Source organism: Coregonus lavaretus, assembly GCF_964263955.1.
Source record: "Coregonus lavaretus genome assembly, chromosome: 25".
NCBI classification, from domain to species: Eukaryota; Metazoa; Chordata; class Actinopteri; order Salmoniformes; family Salmonidae; genus Coregonus; species Coregonus lavaretus.
Window position 1 is genome coordinate 37693531 of NC_140012.1, and position 24072 is coordinate 37717602.

Sequence of the window (24072 nt, forward strand, 5' to 3'; positions counted from 1 at the left end):
AAAGTTCAATTATGGCATAGACAATGGCGGTTTTGATAGTCTTATCTTTTCTAGCAAATTTAAAGAAGGCTTAGCACTTTTACATATAATATGGTCATATGTAATTAAGCTTTAACTGTACTTGTTAACTTATTTGATGACATTTACCCATCATAAGTATTCACCCCCCTTGGATTTCTTCACATTTCATTGTTACAAAGTGGGATTAAAATTGATTTAATCGTCATTTTTTTTGTCAATGATCTACACAAAATACTCTGTCTAAATAAAAGATTTTGTACATTTTATTTATTAAGATTAATGAAAAATAAAACACAAATGTACCTTGATATTGTAAATCACCCCCCCCCCCCCCCTCCCCCCCCACCCCCACCCCTTGAGTCAATATTATGTTCGAAACAACTTTGGCAGCAATTAAAGCTGTGAGTCATCTTGTGTAAGTCTCTAAGAGCTTTGCACACCTGGATTGTGCAATATCTCTCCCTTATTATTTTCAAAATTATTCAAGCTCTGTCAAGGTGTTGACTCCGGAGTGGCGCAGTGGTCTAAGGCTTTGCCACTAGAGATCCTGGTTCGAGTCCAGGCTCTGTCGCAGCCGGCCATGACCGGGAAACCCGTGGGCGGTGCACAATTGGTCCAGCGTCGTCCAAGGTAGGGGAGGGTTTGGCCGGCAGGGATGTGGGTTCGTTTCCCACGGTGGGCCAGTATAAAAAAACAAAACATGTATTCATTCACTAACTGTAAGTCGCTCTGGACAAGAGCGTCTGCTAAATGACTAAAATGTGTTGATGACAATGGCTAGACAGCAATTTTTAAGTCTTGCTACTCGTTACATTTAGAATGCTCAAGCAGGATAGGATTATGGCACCTATCAATATAACGCTTTGTCATCCCTACTGCCTCCGATCTGGCGGACTCACAAAACACAAATACTGTGTTTGTAAATTATGTCTGAGTGTTGGCGGGTGCCCCTGTCTGTCCGTAATTAAAAATAATATGAAGATCGTGCCGTCTGGTTTGCTTACTATAAGGAATTTGATGTATAGCATTTACTTTTACTTTGTACTTTTACTCAAGTATGACAATTGAGTACTTATTCTACCACTGTACTTAAGTCCATTTAAAACCAGATACTTTTAGACTGTTACTCAAGTAGTATTTTACTGGGTAACTTTTACTTGAGTCATTTTCTGTTAAGGTATCTTTACTTTTACTCAAGTATGACAATTGAGTACTTTTTCCACCACTCCTGTCATTAAGGTCATTATTGTAGAGTCACTGCAATGTTGTTGATCAAAACAATGCTGTCATTAAGGTCATTATTCTGGAGTCACTGCAATGTTGTTGATCAAAACCATGCCTTAAAAATACATATTTGATTGCCATTTGTGTTTTCTTCTACTTCACTCTGCTTGACAGATCCAAAAGTACCTGTCAATTTCCCACCATTTAGCAATGATATACCAGTAGGCTACTATTATCAGGTTTATAGCAGTGGTACCCTGTGGTGCATCTGGAGTCTGGAAAAATCCAACAGATTGTGAATCGATTACTTATTTCTGTGTGGTTGTCAACAAGCCAATAGGGCCTGGGCAATCTTTATGAATTCAACAGAGGGTTATTTTACAATGCTCCCTCAAATTTCAATGAATATTAATCAACTGGGCATTCAATTCCATATATCTCTGAGGCTATTTATAATTCTCTGTGCATCAGGGGTTATTCTCTTTAACTAATAATCACTGCAATTATCCAATGAACAGCTCTTACTTGGCAACCATGTCAAACACTTACTTGTGTTCCTTACCTTATTAACTATTATACCCTTAGAAAGCGTGTATAATTCTATTAACCTAGCTAATAGAGTAATTTAGAAATGACTGAGGCAAATTGTTTTGAAGTACTAGCGCTGCATTGATTTTTATACTAATATTTGAGAAATATGAAAACTACATATTTGAAATTATGCCTAAAACTAAGAACATTTCCTGGGGTCTTTTCAAACATAAAGAGAATACTTATACTTATCTGAGATGTATGTCAAAGAATGAAATGATCAGATATCTCTGAGCACTTGGTTTCACCACCAGTCTAGAGTCAGTCAGACAGTGTGAACTCCAGGGCTAAATGCCTACGTTGGGTGTGTTTTAGCAGTAGTAGACCTATGGGCAATAGACCACTATTCCCTTATTCAATCAATGTTTTGCAGAGATGGGGCCTTGGAGTCATACAGAGTTGACTAAATGAACTCTCATCTGGGGAGGCCAAATGTTGTTATTAATCAGCCTGAAGAGGCATTTTTTTTGTTTGTTTTTTTTTGTTACAAAATACAATCTAGTGCAACACATCGACTGACAATGAGACTCAGTGTGCTCGGACTGCTGTTTCAGTTAAATCGCCTTCATCTGCAAATCAGTGGCTCACCTTATTTCCATGTTACTAAGCTAACACATTTATTTCCTGAAGAGCAGCTTGCTTTGTGTTTTCACTGTCTGCCTATCAACAATGATGCTGCTTTTTTGTACTTTCAAATATCTATTTCTAATTAATCATCACACTACTAGGCAAACACACATCTATTCTATTTTATCTCATCTATTATGAGGTAAAGACAGGAAATGAGGTTTGTGTTGATGCCTGTGGCATTGGTTGTAGTGGATTTTCTGAAGTATTTAATTTCTGGCGCAGTTTGATCTTTTGTTTGGACTAAAACAATAGTAGGCTTATCATTTACAAAAAAAACTTTGTTAAACAGAAACATGAATGTTGACTGATGGTATATGTTGTTTTTTTTTTAAATCTATGATATTAATACATTGATTGAGATCAACCAGAAATAGTTTTTGCTGAAAAACAAAGATACCAGTGTACATGACAAAGATATAATTATTACCATCATCTTGTGTCTTGTCAGTCCAATGGTTCCTATAAATATCAAGTATTATCAGCGAATGCATGTGTAAAATTCAAAGCATGTTATCTTGACTTCTTCTGAAATTAATGTTCAATCCTAGGCCAGTGAATCAGACAAGATTTAGCACTTTCGTTCACAAAGCCCCTGTGTCTTTGTGTCCTGACATATTGTATACATGAACCCTCATAATGGTAGTTAGTTCCTCAATGCTCAGGGAGGACAAAACATGATCTTGCATTTTCCAGCCATAATCTGGAAGTGGTTGTAGTAGTCATTTAGGCCATGTAAGATATGTATTTTGACATTAACTATGAGTTTCTTCACCTGAAGCTGCATCACTGGTAAGTCTCCCTGGTAAATTCAAACCCTGCTATGATGTTGCCCCTATCTGTGACTGGCAGGCCGTCTGGGTCTGACTCATGCCCAGACAGGTGTCTTGTCATTACCAACTCTGATGTAAGCACAATGAAGCTCTGGGACGCCACTCCTTCTTACAAACTGTGTGTGGTTGTGCTTAAGAACATAACGTGTGTAACCCTACTGTAATATTTTGGAATAAATGCAGACGGTCTGTACATTATATGATTTTTTTTACGTCAAAATACTAATAGTCTCTCCTTACATTTGTAACAAAATGCACCAAGTCTGGAACCAACAGGACCATGAACAGCTTCTACCCCCAAGCCATAAGACTTCTAAACAGGACGGCTAAATAGCTAATCAAATGGCTCCCTGGACTACATGCATTGACCCTTTTTTACACGATCTCTTGCACTCACTCTATGCACACACACTGGACTCTACCCACACACTCACACACACATGCACACATACACACACACACACTACATACGCCCACACACATATAACATGCATACACATGCATATGACACCACACACACACACTTTCACACTCACCACATACGCTGATAATACTTTCTACTATCTATCCTGTTGCCTAGTCACTTTACCCCTACCTATGTGTACAGTACATAGCTACCTCAATTAACTTGTACCCCTGCACATCGACTTGCTACTGGTACTCCCTGTATATAGCCATGTTATTTTCTACTCCCTGTATATACAGTGGGGGAAAAAAGTATTTAGTCAGCCACCAATTGTGCAAGTTCTCCCACTTAAAAAGATGAGAGAGGCCTGTAATTTACATCATAGGTACACGTCAACTATGACAGACAAAATGAGGAAAAAAAATACAGAAAATCACATTGTAGGATTTTTTATGAATGTATTTGCAAATTGTGGTGGAAAATAAGTATTTGGTCAATAACAAAAGTTTTTCAATACTTTGTTATATACCCTTTGTTGGCAATGACACAGGTCAAACGTTTTCTGTAAGTCTTCATAAGGTTTTCACACACTGTTGCTGGTATTTTGGCCCATTCCTCCATGCAGATCTCCTCTAGAGCAGTGATGTTTTGGGGCTGTCGCTGGGCAACACGGACTTTCAACTCCCTCCAAAGATTTTCTATGGGGTTGAGATCTGGAGACTGGCTAGGCCACTCCAGGACCTTGAAATGCTTCTTACGAAGCCACTCCTTTGTTGCCCGGGCGGTGTGTTTGGGATCATTGTCATGCTGAAAGACCCAGCCACGTTTCATCTTCAATGCCCTTGCTGATGGAAGGAGGTTTTCACTCAAAATCTCACGATACATGGCCCCATTCATTCTTTCCTTTACACGGATCAGTCGTCCTGGTCCCTTTGCAGAAAAACAGCCCCAAAGCATGATGTTTCCACCCCCATGCTTCACAGTAGGTATGGTGTTCTTTGGATGCAACTCAGCATTCTTTGTCCTCCAAACACGACGAGTTGAGTTTTTACCAAAAAGTTATATTTTGGTTTCATCTGACCATATGACATTCTCCCAATCCTCTTCTGGATCATCCAAATGCACTCTAGCAAACTTCAGACGGGCCTGGACATGTACTGGCTTAAGCAGGGGGACAGGTCTGGCACTGCAGGATTTGAGTCCCTGGCGGCGTAGTGTGTTACTGATGGTAGGCTTTGTTACTTTGGTCCCAGCAGGTCATTCACTAGGTCCCCCCGTGTGGTTCTGGGATTTTTGCTCACCGTTCTTGTGATCATTTTGACCCCACGGGGTGAGATCTTGCGTGGAGCCCCAGATTGAGGGTGATTATCAGTGGTCTTGTATGTCTTCCATTTCCTAATAATTGCTCCCACAGTTGATTTCTTCAAACCAAGCTGCTTACCTATTGCAGATTCAGTCTTCCCAGCCTGGTGCAGGTCTACAATTTTGTTTCTGGTGTCCTTTGACATCTCTTTGGTCTTGGCCATAGTGGAGTTTGGAGTGTGACTGTTTGAGGTTGTGGACAGGTGTCTTTTATACTGATAACAAGTTCAAACAGGTGCCATTAATACAGGTAACGAGTGGAGGACAGAGGAGCCTCTTAAAGAAGAAGTTACAGGTCTGTGAGAGCCAGAAATCTTGCTTGTTTGTAGGTGACCAAATACTTATTTTCCACCATAATTTGCAAATAAATTCATTACAAATCCTACTATGTGAAAATTACAGGCCTCTCTCATCTTTTTAAGTGGGAGAACTTGCACAATTGATGGCTGACTAAATACTTTTTTTCCCCACTATATGTCACAGCGACGTGTATGCGGTAGTCAAGAGCAGGACACCGAGCTACTGGCAGAAACTTTACTGGATGCAGTGCAAAATACAAAGTACAAAGGCAACCTCAAACAGCGAGGAAATAATAAGACCCGCACACATGGGCAACTGCCGCAAAGACCAAAACAATTACGCACAATACACAATGAGAAACAGAGGGTTATAAAGGGAACACAATAAAACATAATGGGAAACAGGTGTAAACAATAAAGACCAAACAAGACAAACACCGAAACATCGATCGGCAGCAGCTAGTACTCTGGGGACGAGGAACGCTGAAGCCTGCCCGAGCAAGGAGGAGGAGCAGCCTCGGCTGAATCCGTGACAGTACCCCCCCCTTGCCTCGGACACGGCCAGGAGGACGCGGAGCAGGGCGAGTCGGATGACTCCGGTGGAAATCCCTCAACATGGAGGGATCTAGGATGTCCCTCCTAGGGACCCAGCACCGTTCCTCCGGACCGTACCCCTCCCACTCCACGAGATACTGCAGGCCCCCCATCCGACGCCTCGAATCCAAGATGGAACGGACTGAGTACGCCGGAGCCCCCTCGATGTCCAGCGGGGGCGGAGGAGCCTCTCGTACCTCACTCTCCTGGAGTGGACCAGCTACTACCGGCCTGAGGAGAGACACATGGAACGAGGGGTTAATGCGGTAATTAATGGGCAGTTGTAACCTATAACATACCTCGTTCAATCTCCTCTGGACTTTAAATGGCCCCACAAACCGCCGACCCAGCTTCCGGCAGGGCAGGCGAAGTGGCAGGTTTCGGGTCGAGAGCCAGACCCGATCTCCCGGTGCATACACCGGAGCCTCACTGCGGTGGCGATCGGTGCTCGCCTTTTGCCGCCTGATCGCTCGCTGTAGATGGACATGCGCAGCATTCCAGGTTTCCTCCGAGCGCCGAAACCACTCGTCCACCGCAGGGGCTTCGATCTGGCTCTGATGCCAAGGTGCCAGGACCGGCTGATAAGCTAGCACACACTGAAAAGGCGTAAGGTTAGTTGAGGAGTGGCAAAGTGAGTTTTGGGCTATTTCTGCCCAGGGGATATATTCCGACCACTCCCCCTGCCGGTCCTGGCAATAGGACCTCAGAAACCTACCCACATCCTGGTTCACTCTCTCCACCTGCCCATTACTCTCGGGGTGAAACCCTGAGGTAAGGCTAATCGAGACCCCCAGACGTTCCATAAACGCCCTCCAGACTCTAGAGGTGAACTGGGGACCCCGATCAGACACTATATCCTCAGGTACCCCGTAGTGCCGGAAGACGTGTGTAAACAGGGCGTAAGCAGTTTGTAGGGCGGTAGGGAGACATGGCATAGGAATGAGACGGCAGGCCTTTGAAAAACGATCCACAACGACCTAGATCGTCGTATTCCCCTGGGAGGGGGGAAGGTCCGTGACGAAATCCACCGAGAGGTGAGACCACGGTCGTTGTGGAATGGGTAGGGGTTGTAATTTCCCTCTGGGTAGGTGTCTAGGCGCCTTACACTGAGCGCACACCGAGCAGGAGGAAACATAAACCCTCACGTCCTTAGCTAAAGTGGGCCACCAGTACTTTCCACTAAGGCAGTGCACTGTCCGTCCAATACCAGGATGGCCAGAGGAAGGTGACATGTGAGCCCAATATATTAATCGATCACGAACCTCAAGCGGCACGTACTTCCGACCCTCTGGACACTGTGGGGGAGTAGGATCGGTACGTAACGCCCGCTCGATGTCCGCATCAACCTCCCATACCACCGGTGCCACCAGACAAGACTCCGGAAGTATGGGAGTAGGCTCAATGGACCTCTCCTCTGTGTCATATAGTCGGGACAGGGCGTCTGCCTTAGCGTTCTGTGACCCTGGTCTATAGGTGAGCGTAAATACAAATCGGGTGAAAAACATAGCCCACCTAGCCTGGCGAGGGTTCAGCCTCCTCGCCGCCCGGATGTACTCCAGGTTAACGATGGTCAGTCAAAATGAGAAAAGGGTGTTTAGCCCACTCAAGCCAATGCCTCCACACCTTCAGGGCTTGCACCACAGATAACAGCTCCCTGTCCCCCACATCATAATTGCGCTCCGCCGGACTGAGCTTCTTAGAAAAGAAAGCACAGGGGCAGAGTTTAGGTGGCGTACCCGAGCGCTGAGACAGTACAGCACCGATCCCAGCCTCGGACACAACCACCTCAACTTGGAACGCCAAAGAGGGATCCGGATGTGCCAGCACCGGAGCCGAGGTAAACAGGTCCTTCAGATGCCTAAAAGCCCTGTCCGCCTCAGCCGACCACTGCAGACGCACCGGACCCCCCTTTAGCAGGGAGGTAATGGGATCTGCTACCTGCCCAAAGCCCCGGATAAACCTCCGGTAGTAATTGGCAAAACCCAAGAACCGCTGCACCTCCTTCACCGTGGAGGGAGTCGGCCAATTGCGCACGGCTGAAACACGGTCAAGCTCCATCTCCACCCCTGACGCGGACAACCGGTGTCCCAGGAAGGAGATGGACTCCTGGAAGATTAGACATTTCTCCGCCTTTGCATACAGGTCATGCTCCAACAGTCTACCAAGCACCCGACGAACCAGGGACACATGCTCTGCGCGGGTAGCGGAGTATATTAGAATGTCATCAATATACACCACTACACCCTGTCCATGTATGTCCCGGAAAATCTCATCCACCAACGATTGGAAGACTGAAGGAGCATTCATTAACCCGTATGGCATGACGAGGTACTCATAGTGACCCGAGGTGGTACTGAATGCTGTCTTCCACTCATCTCCCTCCCTAATGCGCACCAGGTTGTGCGCTCCTGAGATCCAATTTTGTGAAGAATCGCGCCCCGTGTAATGACTCCGTCATACTAGCAATCAGAGGGAGAGGATAGCTGTATTTGATGGTGATCTGATTGAGACCATGGTAGTCAATACACGGGCGTAAACCCCCATCTTTCTTCTTCACAAAAAAGAAACTCGAGGACGCAGGGGAAGTGGACGGCCGTATGTATCCCTGTCTCAGCGATTCGGCGACATATGTTTCCATAGCCGCCGTCTCCGCCTGAGACAGAGGATACACATGGCTACGTGGAAGCGCAGCGCCTATTTGGAGGTTTATCGCACAATCCCCCTGTCGATGGGGTGGTAATTGAGTCGCCTTCTTTTTACAGAAGGCGAGAGCCAAATCGGCATATTCAGGTTTAATGTGCATGGTGGGAACTTGGTTCGGACTTTCCACCGTCGTGGCCCCTACGGAAACACCCACACCTCCCGACACACTGATCAGACCATCCCTTGAGAGCCCTCTGTTGCCATGAAATGATGGGGTCATGAGACGTCAACCAGGGAAGCCCCAACACCACGGGAAACGCAGGACAGTCAATCAAATACAACCGAATTATCTCCTCATGGCCCTCCTGCGTTTTCATCCTGAGCGGCGCCGTGACCTCCCTAATCAACCCAGACCCCAAAGAGCGACTATCTAGGGCATGAATAGGGAAGGGCACATCCACTGGAACTATAGGAATCCCTAACTTATGGGTGAAATGGCGATCGATAAAATTCCCAGCTGCGCCTGAATCGACTAGCGCCTTATGCTGGGAATGAGGAGAAACCTAGGGAAACACAACTTTAATACACATATGCGCAACAGGGAGCTCTGGGTGAGTTGGGTGCCTACTCACCTGGAATGACTCATTAGTGCGCGGCCTACTGCCTCGATTCCGAGGAGACCCTCCCCAGCACCGACCAGCAGTGTGTCCTCTGCGGCCACAGTTGGTGCAGGGGACGGCCTCTCTCCTGGTCTCTCTCCTAGTACCAGCACCTCCGAGCTCCATAGGGGTCGGCTCGGAAGTGCTGGGGGATGGAATGGACGTCCCCGAGTCAGGACGTCCGCGGGTAGCCAAAAGGGTGTCCAGGCAAATCGACATGTCTACCAGTTGATCGAAGTTTAGGTTGGTGTCCCTGCAGGCCAATTCCCGACGCACGTCCTCCCTCAGGCTACATCTGTAGTGGTCGATGAAGGCCCTCTCATTCCATCCCGCGTTGGCAGCCAGTGTCCGGAAGTCCAGTGCGAACTCCTGCGCACTCCTCATCCCCTGTCGAAGGTGGAATAGACGTTCACCCGCCGCCTTACCCTCTGGTGGATGATCGAATACTGCCCTGAAGCGGCGGGTGAACTCCGCATAGTTGACTGTAGCGGCATCTATTCCCCCCCACTCGGCTTTGGCCCACTCCAGCGCCTTGCCGGACAGACAGGAGATGAGGGCGGACACGCTCTCGTATCCCGAGGGCGCCGGGTGGATGGTTGCCAGGTAGAGTGCCACCTGGAGCAGGAATCCCTGACACCCGGCAGCTGTGCCATCATAAGCCCTTGGGAGCGAGAGCCAAATCCCACTGGACCCCGGAGATGAAGCGATGGGCATAGCTGATGGTGGTGGTATCGTTGGAGGAGGTGTAGACCAACTTCTTCTTTCCCATCGCTCCACGGTTTTCACCACCTGTTCCATGGCAGTGCCGAGAGCCTGGATCATAGCCGCTTGTTGTTCTACGCGCTCTTCTATTGATCCAGCTGGCACCGCCGCTCCTGCTGACTCCATGTCTAATGGTGCGTAATTCTGTCACAGTGACGTGTATGCGGTAGGCGATGTCAAGAGCAGGACACCGAGCTACTGGCAGAAACTTTACTGGATGCAGTGAAAAATACAAAGTACAAAAGCAACCTCAAACAGCAAGGAAATAATGAGACCCGCACACATGGGCAACTGCCGCAAAGACCAAAACAATTACGCACAATACACAATGAGAAACAGAGGGTTATAAAGGGAACACAATAAAACATAATGGGAAACAGGTGTAAACAATAAAGACCAAACAAGACAAACACCGAAACATCGATCGGCAGCAGCTAGTACTCCGGGGACGAGGAACGCCGAAGCCTGCCCGAGCAAGGAGGAGGAGCAGCCTCGGCTGAATCCGTGACAATATAGCCATGTTATTTTCTACTCCCTGTATATAGCCATGTTATTTTCTACTCCCTGTATATAGCCATGTTATTTTCTACTCCCTGTATATAGCCATGTTATTTTCTACTCCCTGTATATAGCCATGTTATTTTCTACTCCCTGTATATAGCCATGTTATTTTCTACTCCCTATATATAGCCATGTTATTTTACATTTACATTTTAGTCATTTAGCAGACGCTCTTATCCAGAGCGACTTACAGGAGCAATTAGGGTTAAGTGCCTTGCTCAAGGGCACATTTACGTCATTTAGCAGACGCTCTTATCCAGAGCGACTACAAATTGGTGCATTCACCCTATAGCCAGTGGGATAATCACTTTACAATTATACTTTTTTTTTTTTGGGGGGGGGGGGGGGTAGAAGGATTACTTTATCCTATCCCAGGTGTTCCTTAAAGAGGTGGGGTTTCAAATGTCTCCGGAAGGTGGTGAGTGACTCCGCTGTCCTGGCGTCGTGAGGGAGCTTGTTCCACCATTGGGGTGCCAGAGCAGCGAACAGCTTTGACTGGGCTGAGCGGGAACTATGCTTCCGCAGAGGAAGGGGAGCCAGCAGGCCAGAGGTGGATGAACGCAATGCCCTCGCCTGGGTGTAGGGACTGATCAGAGCCTGAAGGTACGGAGGTGCCGTTCCCCTCACTGCTCCATAGGCAAGCACCATGGTCTTGTAACGGATGCGAGCTTCAACTGGAAGCCAGTGGAGTGTGCGGAGGAGGGGGGTGACGTGAGAGAACTTGGGAAGGTTGAACACCAGACGGGCTGCGGCATTCTGGATGAGTTGTAGGGGTTTAATGGCACAGGCAGGGAGCCCAGCCAACAGCGAGTTGCAGTAATCCAGACGGGAGATGACAAGTGCCTAGATTAGGACCTGTGCCGCTTCCTGTGTAAGGCAGGGTCGTACTCTCCGAATGTTGTAGAGCATGAACCTGCAGGATCGGGTCACCGCCTTGATGTTAGCGGAGAACGACAGGGTGTTGTCCAGGGTCACGCCAAGGCTCTTCGCACTCTGGGAGGAGGACACAACGGAGTTGTCAACCGTGATGGCGAGATCATCTACTCCCTATATATAGCCATGTTCTTGTCTACTCATTATTTATATTCGTTATTCACTGTGTGTTTATGCCTCGTGTCACTATTTCAATAGTTTCATAGTTTTTATCTTATCTTTAACTGCATTGTTGGAAAAGGACTCATAACTAAGCGTTTCACTTTTAGCCTACACCTATGACGCACGTGTCAAATACAATTTGACTTGATTTGATTCTGAAAACGTTACGTCTGTCGGGAAGCTGTGGGACGAAAGGATTATGAGGAACAATTATACCGGTGTGCTGGTTTTTACATCACTGATTATTTGGATGAATCAGGATTTTATAAAGTTACAAGAACAGATCGTACATCATACATAGTCAGGGTGTATCTGATTGGATGCTGAAGAGTAACAAAAGGACGAATTCGAGGCAGAAGGAGTGATGTCGAGTATTACATTGATTAAAGAGTCCAGACATAAAACAATTAGCGGCCTATTCACAGTTCCCAAACAGTCTAATAATTTCTGTTTGAATTCTTCTGCATCAGACGAGGTTAATGAATTGTTAGTGACCTAAAGCTCTTCTCCAGAGGGATGGTTTGAGGTAAGGTAATTTAGTTATTTTGAGCACAATTATGCTGTGTTCATGACATCTCGTAAATTTGTAAATACGAGCATATGGGAAAAATCCACTTAAACCCCCCTCCAACTTGTAATTACTAGTGGGTAACTCGTCTATTATTACTATTACTATTATTACATGCTGAACTCCGACGTCACATACTAAGGAAATTACCTTGATAACAGCATTTTCAGCAGAAAATATATTACATATAAAATATACTCGGCGTACATTAGATATACAATCAACACACGCTGGTTGACTTGAGTGAGGATGTATGATGGCCTCTATGTGGTCCACTGTAGCTCAATTGGTAGAGCATGGCACTTGTAACGCCAGGGTAGTGGGTTCGATCCCCGGGACCACCCATACGTAAAAATGTATGCACACATGACTGTAAGTCGCTTTGGATAAAAGCGTCTGCTAAATGGCATATTATTATTATTATTATCTGTAATACCACGTCTATAAATAATATTTTTCTCCTTCAACAAAGATGAATTAGCTGAGTTAGCATTTCACATATTAAAGGTAGAACTAGCGATACCCAGTAGATGCAGAAAGTAAACCGCATAGTGGGTCAATTTCCGCAACAACTAAGAGCGTTGAAGTGTGAGGCTCAACTTCTCTGTTTTGGTGCCCTGGCTACCACGCTGTGAACAGCGTGAAGTGAACCCGTGCACAAGCGCAAATACTGCGTGTGACTGTTTGTCTTGCATCTCGCTCATCTCAAAATCTGTGGTGCTGCTTGTGGCAACGTGATTTTGCTGAGTCTACCTTTAACATGTGCAATTGTACCTGTCCATCATTTTGAATGTAGCAGTCCAAACTAAAAGATTGGTTTTAATTATAGCAACAACACCTTTCTTGAATATTCAAACGGAAGTTGAAGTTCACACTTCATCTTTCTCTGTGATTCTAGTGTCACTGTTGACAACTTTGTTGGATTTCTTGAATGTCTGTTCAGAAGTTCTCTATCGTAGAATGCTAATTTTTAAGGCCTATCGTCATTAAAGAAAACTGCTGAATGGATCTGAGAGACGCTTGATAAGCCTTCAGAGCAAGGCCCACAGGTGATTTTATTTGGACATAAAAGACTGTAAAAACACCAGCAAATCATCTCCAGGTGATTTACATTTTGGAAATCTATTCCCAAGTATTCCCACGCACAACAGAGAGACACTTTTGTATATATAGTGTATGTGGACACCCCTTCAAATTAGTGGAATCGGCTATTTCAGCCACACCCATTGCTGAAAGGTGTATACAATCGAGCACACAACCATGCAATTTCCATAGACAAACATTGGCAGTAGAATGGCCTTACTAAAGAGCTCTGTGACTTTCAACGTGGCACCGTCATAGGATGCCACCTTTCCAACAAGTCAGTTCGTAAAATGTTGTTAAAGCTGCCCTGGTCAACTTTAAAGGCTCTTACATTTACATTTACATCATTTAGCAGACGCTCTTATCCAGAGCGACTTACAAATTGGTGCATTCACTTATTGTGAAGTGGCAACGTCTAGGAGCAACAATGGCTCAACCGCGAAGTGGTAGGCCACACAAGCTCACAGAACAGAACACGGGACCACCGAGTGCTGAAGCGCGTAGTGCGTAAAAATCGTCTGTCCTCGATTGCAACACTCACTGCCGAGTTCCAAACTGCCTCTGGAAGCAACATCAGCACAAGAACTGTTCGTCGGGAGCTTCATGAAATTGGTTTCAATGGCTGAGCAACAGCACACAAGCCTAAGATCACCATGCACAATGCCAAGTGTCGGCTGGAGTGGTGTAAAGTTCGCTGCCATTGGACTCTGGAGCAGTGGAGACGTGTAAAGTTTGGTGGAGGAGGAATAATGGTCTGGGGCTGTTTTTCATGGTTCGGGCTAGGCCCCTTAGTTCCAGTGAAGGGAAATCTTTAACGCTACAGCATAGTCCATATTAATGTCCATGATTTTGGAATGAGATGTTCGCTGAGCAGGTGTCCACATACTTTTGGTCATGTAGTGTATATGTGATAGTATACAAATGTAAGCAAGGTTTGAAATTATTATATTTTTGTCAAATATTATATCTGTTTGGGCTTCTTGCAGTCAATTTGCAGTGTGCAAATTATTTGTAAATATTTTCGGCCCCCTGACCATCCGCTCAAGAAAATAATTGGCCAGTGGCTGAATCTAGTTGATGATCCCTGCTTTAAAGATTGCAATTCTCCGTGGATGTGAGCAGTTTTGTTTGGGAATATTGAGGATTGACGGAAAAAATATGAGGGAAAAAGTCAATTTTAACATGCATGATGTAATCAGAACTAAATATAGTAGCAACTATGATCGCCACTGTAATTAACTTGATCTAGGCTTCTTGTCTGGAGAAATGTGTCCACAGTTATGTAATGAACTATAATTTAGTTAATTGTATGTAGTGCATAGTATTGACAACTCTGAAGTTTGAAGTGGGTAGAGAGATACTGAGAAGTAAAATAACATGTACAATTTGGCAAAATGAAAATTTTTTCAATGAGTTCTGTTCTGGGTCTGTACAAATGAATCACAGGTACAACACCAACACCCCACACTCATAGATGTACTTGCAATATGTATCATAAAATGTTTATTCTCATGTATTTTACAATGTCAGTAATCAAACAAACTTTTTGAAAAGATTACAAAATGTTTTATTCAATGTTGGAACAAGTTAATTTATCCCAAAATACAAATCAGAATGATTAAATAATTATAATCAATCAGTTCAAAAAGTATTATCTTTCCTATCAGCGGTGCATATAGTTTCACAATCTCCAGAACATTTTTGCATTTCATAAATGTTTATACAATAGCAAAAGCAGTTGAATTTATTGCATACTGCCACATCTGCTAATAATGATCACAAGTCCTCTTTGTCAATACTATAGGGAATGACTCTCTGTAACACTTTATTTTAAAGGTCCGTAATAAAGACATTTATAAACTATTTATAATGTGATTACAAACCGTATGCCCACCATTTATTAATCATTATTCCCATATTTGTAAATGTTAGTAAGTTACTCACAAATGTGTATATATATATTTCCTTAAATATCCTGTGTTATGTACTTATTATTTTACCTGGTGCTGCTGGAACATCTACCAATAGCATGCCCATCTTTTTGTTAGAAATTACACTGGTCACTCAAAAACATTTATAAGGTATTTGTAAAGCATAAATAGCACTCACTTTAGATTAGGGGCTGCAAACATACTTTACTAATGATTAGTAAAGGATGTATTAATGTGGGAGCAATGATTAATAAATGGTGAACTCACACTTTAAAAATGCCTTATAAATGGTTTATTACAGAACCTTAAAATAAAGTGTTACCTTACTCTCTACACCTTTCTGTTTTGTCACCCATTTATCTCACAAACAACTTAAATGTGCGTCTCAAAGGCTTCCATCTTTACATTGGTAGGGTTGAAAGAGGTCGCACCACCTTGCCAGGATCCATCTTTTGCAGGGTCAGATTCAGTGATCAGCAGTGAAGAGATTGAGATGTTGTCTTCCTCTTCTGTTGTTGAGTTACTCTCGCTGTTCTTCTCTGTGTTCAAGGCCAGGTTGCCAGAGCTTACGTTGCCACCTGCCCCGATCTTTCCCAAAAGACAAAAATATTATGTTACTGTTGAAAAATGGTTGTCAGTGTCTGTGCCAATGAGAAAATAATTATGAGCTGTGAATTCAGTTACTCTGAAAAACTACTGAAGATGTTATAATTGATTAGTAACATTCTTGTTACAGTTTACCAGACTGTAATATGAACAGACTTGAGTCTGCAGTTGAATGTGTTCCAAATGTTTATCCTCACAGCCAGCATCTTAGGACACCGCAATGTGTGGTGGTATTTATTGTCACAGACCTACAGTAATTGACAATTATAGTCATTGATTGGACAGAGCACCAATTCACCTGCTCTCACAGAACCAAATCCATTGCAAATGGAAAAGCATTCACAGAAAATAGTTTTGTTAGCAACATTTTGTTTGGACGTTATATAACCATTTCATCTATTAACTCCAATATGGGGTGAGAGCTACTGAAGACTCGTTACAGAGGACTGAAAAATACTTCTGTATTTTTTAAACCTCACATTTTGAACTTGACGTGTCAATGTATGGTCCATACATGCATGATAAACCATCTGTAGTCATCTCCTAGAATATGAATCGCCTAAATCCCTACATTTAATTCATATAAGATTGACGTGATGTACAGTTGAAGTCGGAAGTTTACATACACCTTAGCCAAATACATTTAAACTCAGTTTTTCACAATTCCTGACTCAGTTGTAGCTCAGTTGACTAAAATGTAGAAATGAATGAGTAGGTGTGTCCAAACTTTTGTCAGGTAGTGTAGGTTACAATGTTTTGGGCTGTACATTTGATTGTGTTATAGGAACAACAGAGAAAGGTTGTTTATAGTTACAACAGTTTGTACAACAGACAAAGACATCCGGTCATGTGCAGAGGGAGCAGGGGCAGACTGGGACAAGAATTCAGCATTTTATCCACACCAGCCCACAGCACTGCGCGCACCACCAACTCACTGTGACCAAATCATGGTTTTAGCCGCCTCAAAATGTTACGTTTTGAGTGAGGTGACAATGTAGAATGAGCTCTTTCTACGTTTATAGGCAACCTTTCAGTTTTTTATGATCCATGATCTTGGCTGTCTACCTGATGACAGTCAGAGCAGGTCTCTTTGCTGATGCCGCGTTTGACTTTGAATGTGAGCACGCATGACCTCAGCTCAGCCTATCAGAAAACCGGGCCAGCCCATCTTGGTAGGGGGGCCAGCCGTTGCCTACTGATCAGCCAAAGATTTCCTGACGCACCGCCCCCCGGTGGTGAAGGTAGGCAACATTCGGCCTGTTCCCGAGGGGCCCTCACAGTGTTCTACAGGAGCACCATCGAGAGCATACTGTTGGGCTGCATCACAGCCTGGTGCAGTAACTCCACCGCCGCTGACCGCAAGGCTCTACAGAGGGTGGTACACTCAGCCGAATGCACCATTGGGTGCACACAGCCCTCCAGGACACCTAAAACACCAGCTGTCACAGGAAGGCCAAGAAGATCATCAGGGACCTCAGCCACCTGAGCCACGGCCTGTTCTCCCTGCTTCCATCACACAGGAGCATCATGGCTAAAACTAACAGACTGGCCAATAGCTTCTACCCCCAGACCATCAGGCTGCCGAATAGCTCCCTCCCCTACCCGTCCAGGGTAGGGGAGGGAATGGCCGGCAGGGATGTAGCTCAGTTGGTAGAGCATGGTGTTTGCAACGCCAGGGTTGTGGGTTCGATTCCCACGGGGGGCCAGTATGAAAAATGTATACACTCACTAACTGTAAGTCGCTCTGGATAAGAGCGTCTGCTAAATGACTAAAATGTAATGTAAAATGAATAAGTGGTTATTATGATGTAATGAATATAACAAATAACAATGAACCTGTGGTGAGGGAGCGAAACAAAACCCATGATGACAAGGATCTCCGTGTGACTGGTTTATAATAAACAGCAAAAATATTACCAGACCCAGTGGGCAAAATGTGGAAACCAATACTTGAATTGATATCAAACATCTACTCTTTGTGTTTGCATCACTCTGCCTGCTGCTTGATCCAAAGATACTCACAAATTGTATTTTGTGACAAATGGGAAAAATGTGTCTGTGCCGTGGAATACTCAAGCCCACATGACACAAGGGGAGAAAAAATTGTAATGAATGTCAAAACCATAAGTGACTACCTTGAAATGTCAAATACTTTGAAATGTCAAATCAGAGGAGAGACATTTGTGACAGAACTCACTCAATGTCTATATATATATAAACTCCATACTACGTTTCATGTTTTGTGTTATACTGCATTCTCTGATATGATCCTGTCTGTTTAGACTGTTTGTAGTTGCCATTTCTTGATTACTTTTACAGCCTTGCTTTGTGTCCGAGCCTCCCAGATTGAAAACAGTGTTTATTGTGTCAGTCATTGACATTTCAAAACCATCCCTGATGTTTTCACAGAGACACAATATACTTGTAAGTGCTCACTGTCATGACATCTCCTTCTGATATTGTGATTGTTTTCTCACTGTCTGTGGGATTTCATGCTGACTTTGATACCACATTATTAAGGGATAAACTCTATTCAGATCAAAACAAATATCTGCATCAGACATTTTAGTCAGCTTTATAAAATAGTTGGTTCTTTTAGTTTTAACAGTATAGTTTTAGATACACATGATAGGATTGATTTATAAGACCTAGTTGTATTTGTGGCTTCCGACAGTGCAAAATATACGTACAGTACAAGTCAAACGTTTGGACACACCTACTCATTCAAGGGTTTTTCTTTATTTTTACTATTTTCTACGTTGTAGAATAATAGTGAAGACATCAAAACTATGAAACAACACATATGGAATCATGTAGTAACCAAAAAAGTGTTAAACAAATCAAAATATATTTTATATTTCAGATTCTTCAAAGTAGCCACCCTTTGCCTTGATGACAGCGTTGCACACTCTTGGTATTCTCTCAACCAGCTTCATGAGGTAGTCACCTGGAATGCATTTCAATTAACAGGTGTGCCTTCTTAAAAGTTAATTTGTGGAATTTCTTTCCTTGTTAATGCGTTTGAGCCAATCAGTTGTGTTGTGACAAGGTAGGGGTGGTATACAGAAGATAGCCCTATTTGGTAAAAGACCAAATCCATATTATGGCAACAACAGCTCAAATAAGCAAAGAGAAATGAAAGTCCATCATTACTTTAAGAGATGAAAGTCAGTCAATACGGAACATTTCAAGAACTTTGAAAGTTTCTTCAAGTGCATTCGCAAAAACCATCAAGCACTATGATGAAACTGGCTCTCATGAGGACCGCCACAGGAATGGAAGACCCAGAGTTACCTCTGCTGCAGAGGATAAGTTCATTAGAGTTACCAACCTCAGAAATTGCAGCCCAAATAAGTGCTTCACAGAGTTCAAGTAACATACACATCTCAACATCAACTGTTCAGAGGAGACTGCATGAATCAGGCCTTCATGGTCGAATTGCTGCAAAGAAACCACTACTAAAGGACACCAATAAGAAGAAGAGACTTGCTTGGGCCAAGAAACACGAGCAATGGACATTAGACTGGTGGAAATCTGTCCTTTGGTCTGATGAGTCCAAATTTGAGATTTTTGGTTCCAACCACCATTTCTTTGTGAGATGCAGAGTAGGTGAATAGATTATCTCTGCATGTGTGGTTCCCACCGTGAAGCATGGAGGAGGAGGTGTGATGGTGTGGGGGTGCTTTGCTGGTGACACTGTCTGTGATTTATTTAGAATTCAAGGCACACTTAACCAGCATGGCTACCACAGCATTCTGCAGCGAAACGTCATCCCATCTGGTTTGCGCTTAATGGGACTATCATTTGTTTTTCAACAGGACAATGACCCAACACACCTCCAGGCTGTGCAAGGGCTATTTGACAGAGAAGGAGATTGATGGAGAGCTGCATCAGATGACCTGGCCTCCACAATCACCCGACCTCAACCCAATTGAGATGGCAGAGTGAAGGATAAGCAGCAAACAAGTGCTCAGCATATGTGGGAACTCCTTCAGGACTGTTGGAAAAGCATTCCAGGTGAAGCTGGTTGAGAGAATGCCAAGAGTGTGCAAAGCTGTCATCAAGGCAAAGGGTGGCTACTTTGAAGAATCTAAAATCTAAAATATATTTTGATTTGTTTAACACTTTTTGTTACTACATGATTCCATATGTGTTATTTCATAGTTTTGATGTCTTCCCTATTATTCTACAATGTAGAAAATAGTAAAAAATAAATAAAAACCCTTGAATAATTAGGTGTGTCCAAACTTTTGACTGGTACTGTATATTCACGGCTCATGAATAAGAAATTAAATAATTACTCTTAATTGCTAATAACTATAAGGTATGGTCCTTCCCTCCTGCACATATACACTCTAACCTTGTGTTCTGACTTCCATCTTGTTGCTACGCTAGCACTTAATGTGAAAAAAATGTGTAAAATAAGACCATGTTATAGGGTAACCTTAACTACCAGTTGAGTGTTTGAAAGGTTTTAATGCGTTGAATTAGATGGAGATGGGATCGGAGAAGAGATTGGACACACTGGGGATTAGAAATTGAATGTGAGACAGAGATTGGCTCTGACAGGAATTCTCAAGGTAACAACAGTGGATGATGCAGACTCCGGTCACTTTATTAGGCCTGGTAAACAGCTGACAAGTGTTCCAGAATGTTTCCAGTTTCCTAAATTAAAAACCTTCTTCATGTATGTGCCAAAATGACTCAAGAAGAGATTATGTATACATGTTTGGTTATGTCATACCAGTAGTTGGTTTTCTTTGTATTGTTCAGTTGGCAATCATTCATAGTCAACCGGAAGTATACCGCCCAAACATACGCGTGTGGATGAAGGAAAGCCGTGAGGTGAGTGTGAAATTGCTTTTGCCTAGCTACTGCACCCAGTTAAGGTCCGGTTTCTGAAGCAATCATTTGTAATTATGCGGCTGCCCCTGTTTGAAGTGGTTAGTTTTGTCTGCCAGCTGCCTACGATTGATTACATTACAAATGTAAGATCTTAATTTGAGCCAGTTTGCTACAGCAGGAAAATAATCCTGCAGCAACAGGAAATGTGAATAATGTGGATTATAATACATTTTAAAACATTGTAGGGATTGATACATTTTTCGTTAGGGCAAATAAAATCTCTGTCCACTCACTTCTCCTGTGATAAATCTCTCTATCCGTATTGTTTGGTTTTATCCCTTTTATACAAGGTTTGTAATAGACCGACACCAACCAAGTTGACTGAATGATAAGCTATCCATTACAAGAGGATGGTTTGACTGAATATGGTTTGACTTGAAGCTGGATGAGGCTAAAACGTTGCACCATAATGATGCCTGCTGCGATGTGAATACCTGCTGTTTGCATTGGGAGTTGAGTCAAGAAAGTTTGAGATTCTATCATTTCCCCAAGCAGATACCTTTAGTCTCACAGCAAGTCTACCTAGCGTCACACAAGGGGAGTGCTATACATATTTAGACATTCAAATAATGTCAGTAAGTCTTGATTGGATTAAAAGTTGTGAATAAATTATTTGATTGGCATTAATATCAATATTAATATACTGTATATATATTTCCAAAACGCTATATCCACCAATTTTTCACATTTGTGTTTTTTCATCAGAAATGGTTGCTCATAGGTGTGTAAAATATGACTGTCTTCAGATTTTTTATTCACAGATTTTAGATGTGTATGAAAATTAGTTTTTTTTACAAATGCTATGTATCCATTTTTTTTCTGGAATGGAATGTTTGTATTCTGTATATATTGACTGTGATATGTGGTTGTCTCACCTAGCTATCTTAAGATGAATGGGTTGACCCTTGTATTTTATTTTTGCACTGTCTCTATGCACACTCACAAGACTACACACTCAAACACACTGACACTCCAACACACACTCAGTTCATTTGCCTCCACACACATAACATGCACACACATTTATACTGACTCTACACACACACACAAGATGGCGTAGCAGTGCGGTCGTGTATTCTGTAGTGTGCTCGTGTAAATAGCCTGTTTTTTTGTCTTTTTCGTATATATTTCTCAATCTCACTTTTCATCCTTCAACTAAATATACTTTCCTGGAACTCGCCTCACCCAATGTGGAACGGATTCTATTATTTCTTATACCTTTTTATCTAGAACCGGCTGAAACTAGCCAGCTAACTAGCTACTTGCTAGCTACTTGCTATTAGCCATCGTCAGCGGTTTTCACCATTGTCCGTGCCCTGCACTACCTACCAGCCAGCTCTAGCCTGGACAATTATCGGCCAGTCTGCACAGCGCGCTATCGACCCAGAACATATCGGATTTTCTGCCGGAATCACTGAATCACTGGACCTTTAACACTGGATCATTGCCACTAGCTAGCTGCAACCGAATGGATGTTGTTGTTGGCTAATCACCACTGTCCCGAAGCTAGCACCAGTTAGCCTTGAGCTAGCCTCGAGCCAGGCCCATCTCCCAGCTATCTACCTCTCTGTTAACCGGACGGGACCTCCTAGTGTTGACATGGAGCCCCGCCGATCCATCACGGCTGGTCTACCGACGTAATCGCCTGATGTGGTTTCAACAGGCTCCCCGTTGCGACGACCACGAAGATCCATCTGCTAGCCCCGGCCCGCTAGCACACGCAATCAACAGCCTTGCCTCCTGCTCGCCTGTGCCGTAGCAGCCACCGAACTGCAGCCATCGAACTGCTCCCGGACTCACCTATTGCTGTTCACTGGACCTTATGATCACTCAGCTACACAGCTGATGCCTGCTGGACTGTTCCTTTACACGGTACCCCATCCTGTTTATCTGTCCTGTTTATCTGTTTAGCCTCAGCCCAAACTTTTGTCGCCATTACCAGTTGTTGTCTTAGCTCTCTCGAATAACACCTGTGATTGCTTTATACCTCTCTCCCATGTCAATATGCCTTGCCTATTACTGTTTTGGTTAGTTCTTATTATACAATTTCACTGTAGAGCCCCCAGTCCCACTCAACCTGCCTCAGATAGCTCCTTTGTCCCACCCCCCACACACGCGGAGACCGGCTCAAACGGTTCCTCCAGTGATGCTATCTCTTTCATCGTTACCCAACGCTTAGGTTTATCTCCACTGTACTCATATCCTTCCATATCCTTGTCTGTACATAATGCCCTGAATCTATTCTACAACGCCCGGAAATCTACCCCTTTTATTCTCTGTACCCAACGCACTAGAAGACCAGTTCTTAAAGCCTTTAGCCGTATCCTTATTCTACTCCTCCTCTGTTCCTCTGGTGATGTAGAGGTTAACCCAGGCCCTGTAGCCCCCAGTATCACTCCTACTCCCCAGGCGTTATCATTTGTTGACTTCTGTAACCGTAAAAGCCTTGGTTTCTTGCATGTTAACATCAGAAGCCTCCTCCCTAAGTTTGAGTTATTCACTGCGTTAGCACACTCTGCCAACCCTGATGTTCTAGCAGTGTCTGAATCCTGGCTTAGGAAGGCCACCAAAAACTCTGAAATGTCCATCCCCAACTACAACATTTTCAGTCTAGATAGAACTGCCAAAAGGGGCGGAGTTGCAATCTACTGTAGAGATAGCCTGCAGAACTCTATCATACTATCCATGTCTGTGCCCAAACAGTTTGAGCTTCTACTTCTAAAAATCCACCTTTCCAGAAATAAGTCTCTCACTTTTGCCACTTGCTACAGCCCCCCCCCTCAGCCCCCAGCTGTTCCCTGGACACCATATGTGAATTGATTGCCCCCCATCTATCTTCAGAGTTCGTACTGCTTGGTGACCTAAACTGGGATATGCTTAACACCCCGGCCGTCCTACAATCTAAACTAGATGCCCTCAATCTCACACAAATTATCAAGGAACCTACCAGGTACAACCCTAAATCCGTAAACATGGGCACCCTCATTGATATCATCCTGACTAATTTACCCTCTAAATACACATCCGCTGTCTTCAACCAGGATCTCAGCGATCACTGCCTCATTGCCTGCGTCCGTAATGGGTCCACGGTCAAACGACCACCCCTCATCACTGTCAAACGCTCCCTAAAACGCTTCAGCGAGCAGGCCTTTCTAATTGACCTGGCCCGGGTATCCTGGATGGATATTGACCTCATTCCGTCAGTAGAGGATGCCTGGTTGTTCTTTAAAAGTGCTTTCCTCTCCATCTTATATAAGCATGCCCCATTCAAAAAATTCAGAATTAAAAACAGATATAGCCCC

General features: G+C 43.9%; 1 protein-coding gene across 2 annotated transcripts in view; it reads right to left on the bottom strand.

Annotated features, from left to right (window-relative positions):
• Positions 1-14804: 14804 nt before the first annotated feature.
• The window catches only part of mlip (muscular LMNA-interacting protein), a 31978-nt gene continuing 22710 nt past the window's right edge, over positions 14805-24072 (bottom strand). For both annotated transcript variants that reach the window (XM_084141284.1, XM_084141285.1), the window contains exon 11: positions 14805-15847. In XM_084141284.1, coding sequence (XP_083997410.1) covers positions 15632-15847 — 216 coding nt within the window. In that variant the 3' untranslated portion in view covers positions 14805-15631. The remainder of the gene's footprint in view (positions 15848-24072) is intronic.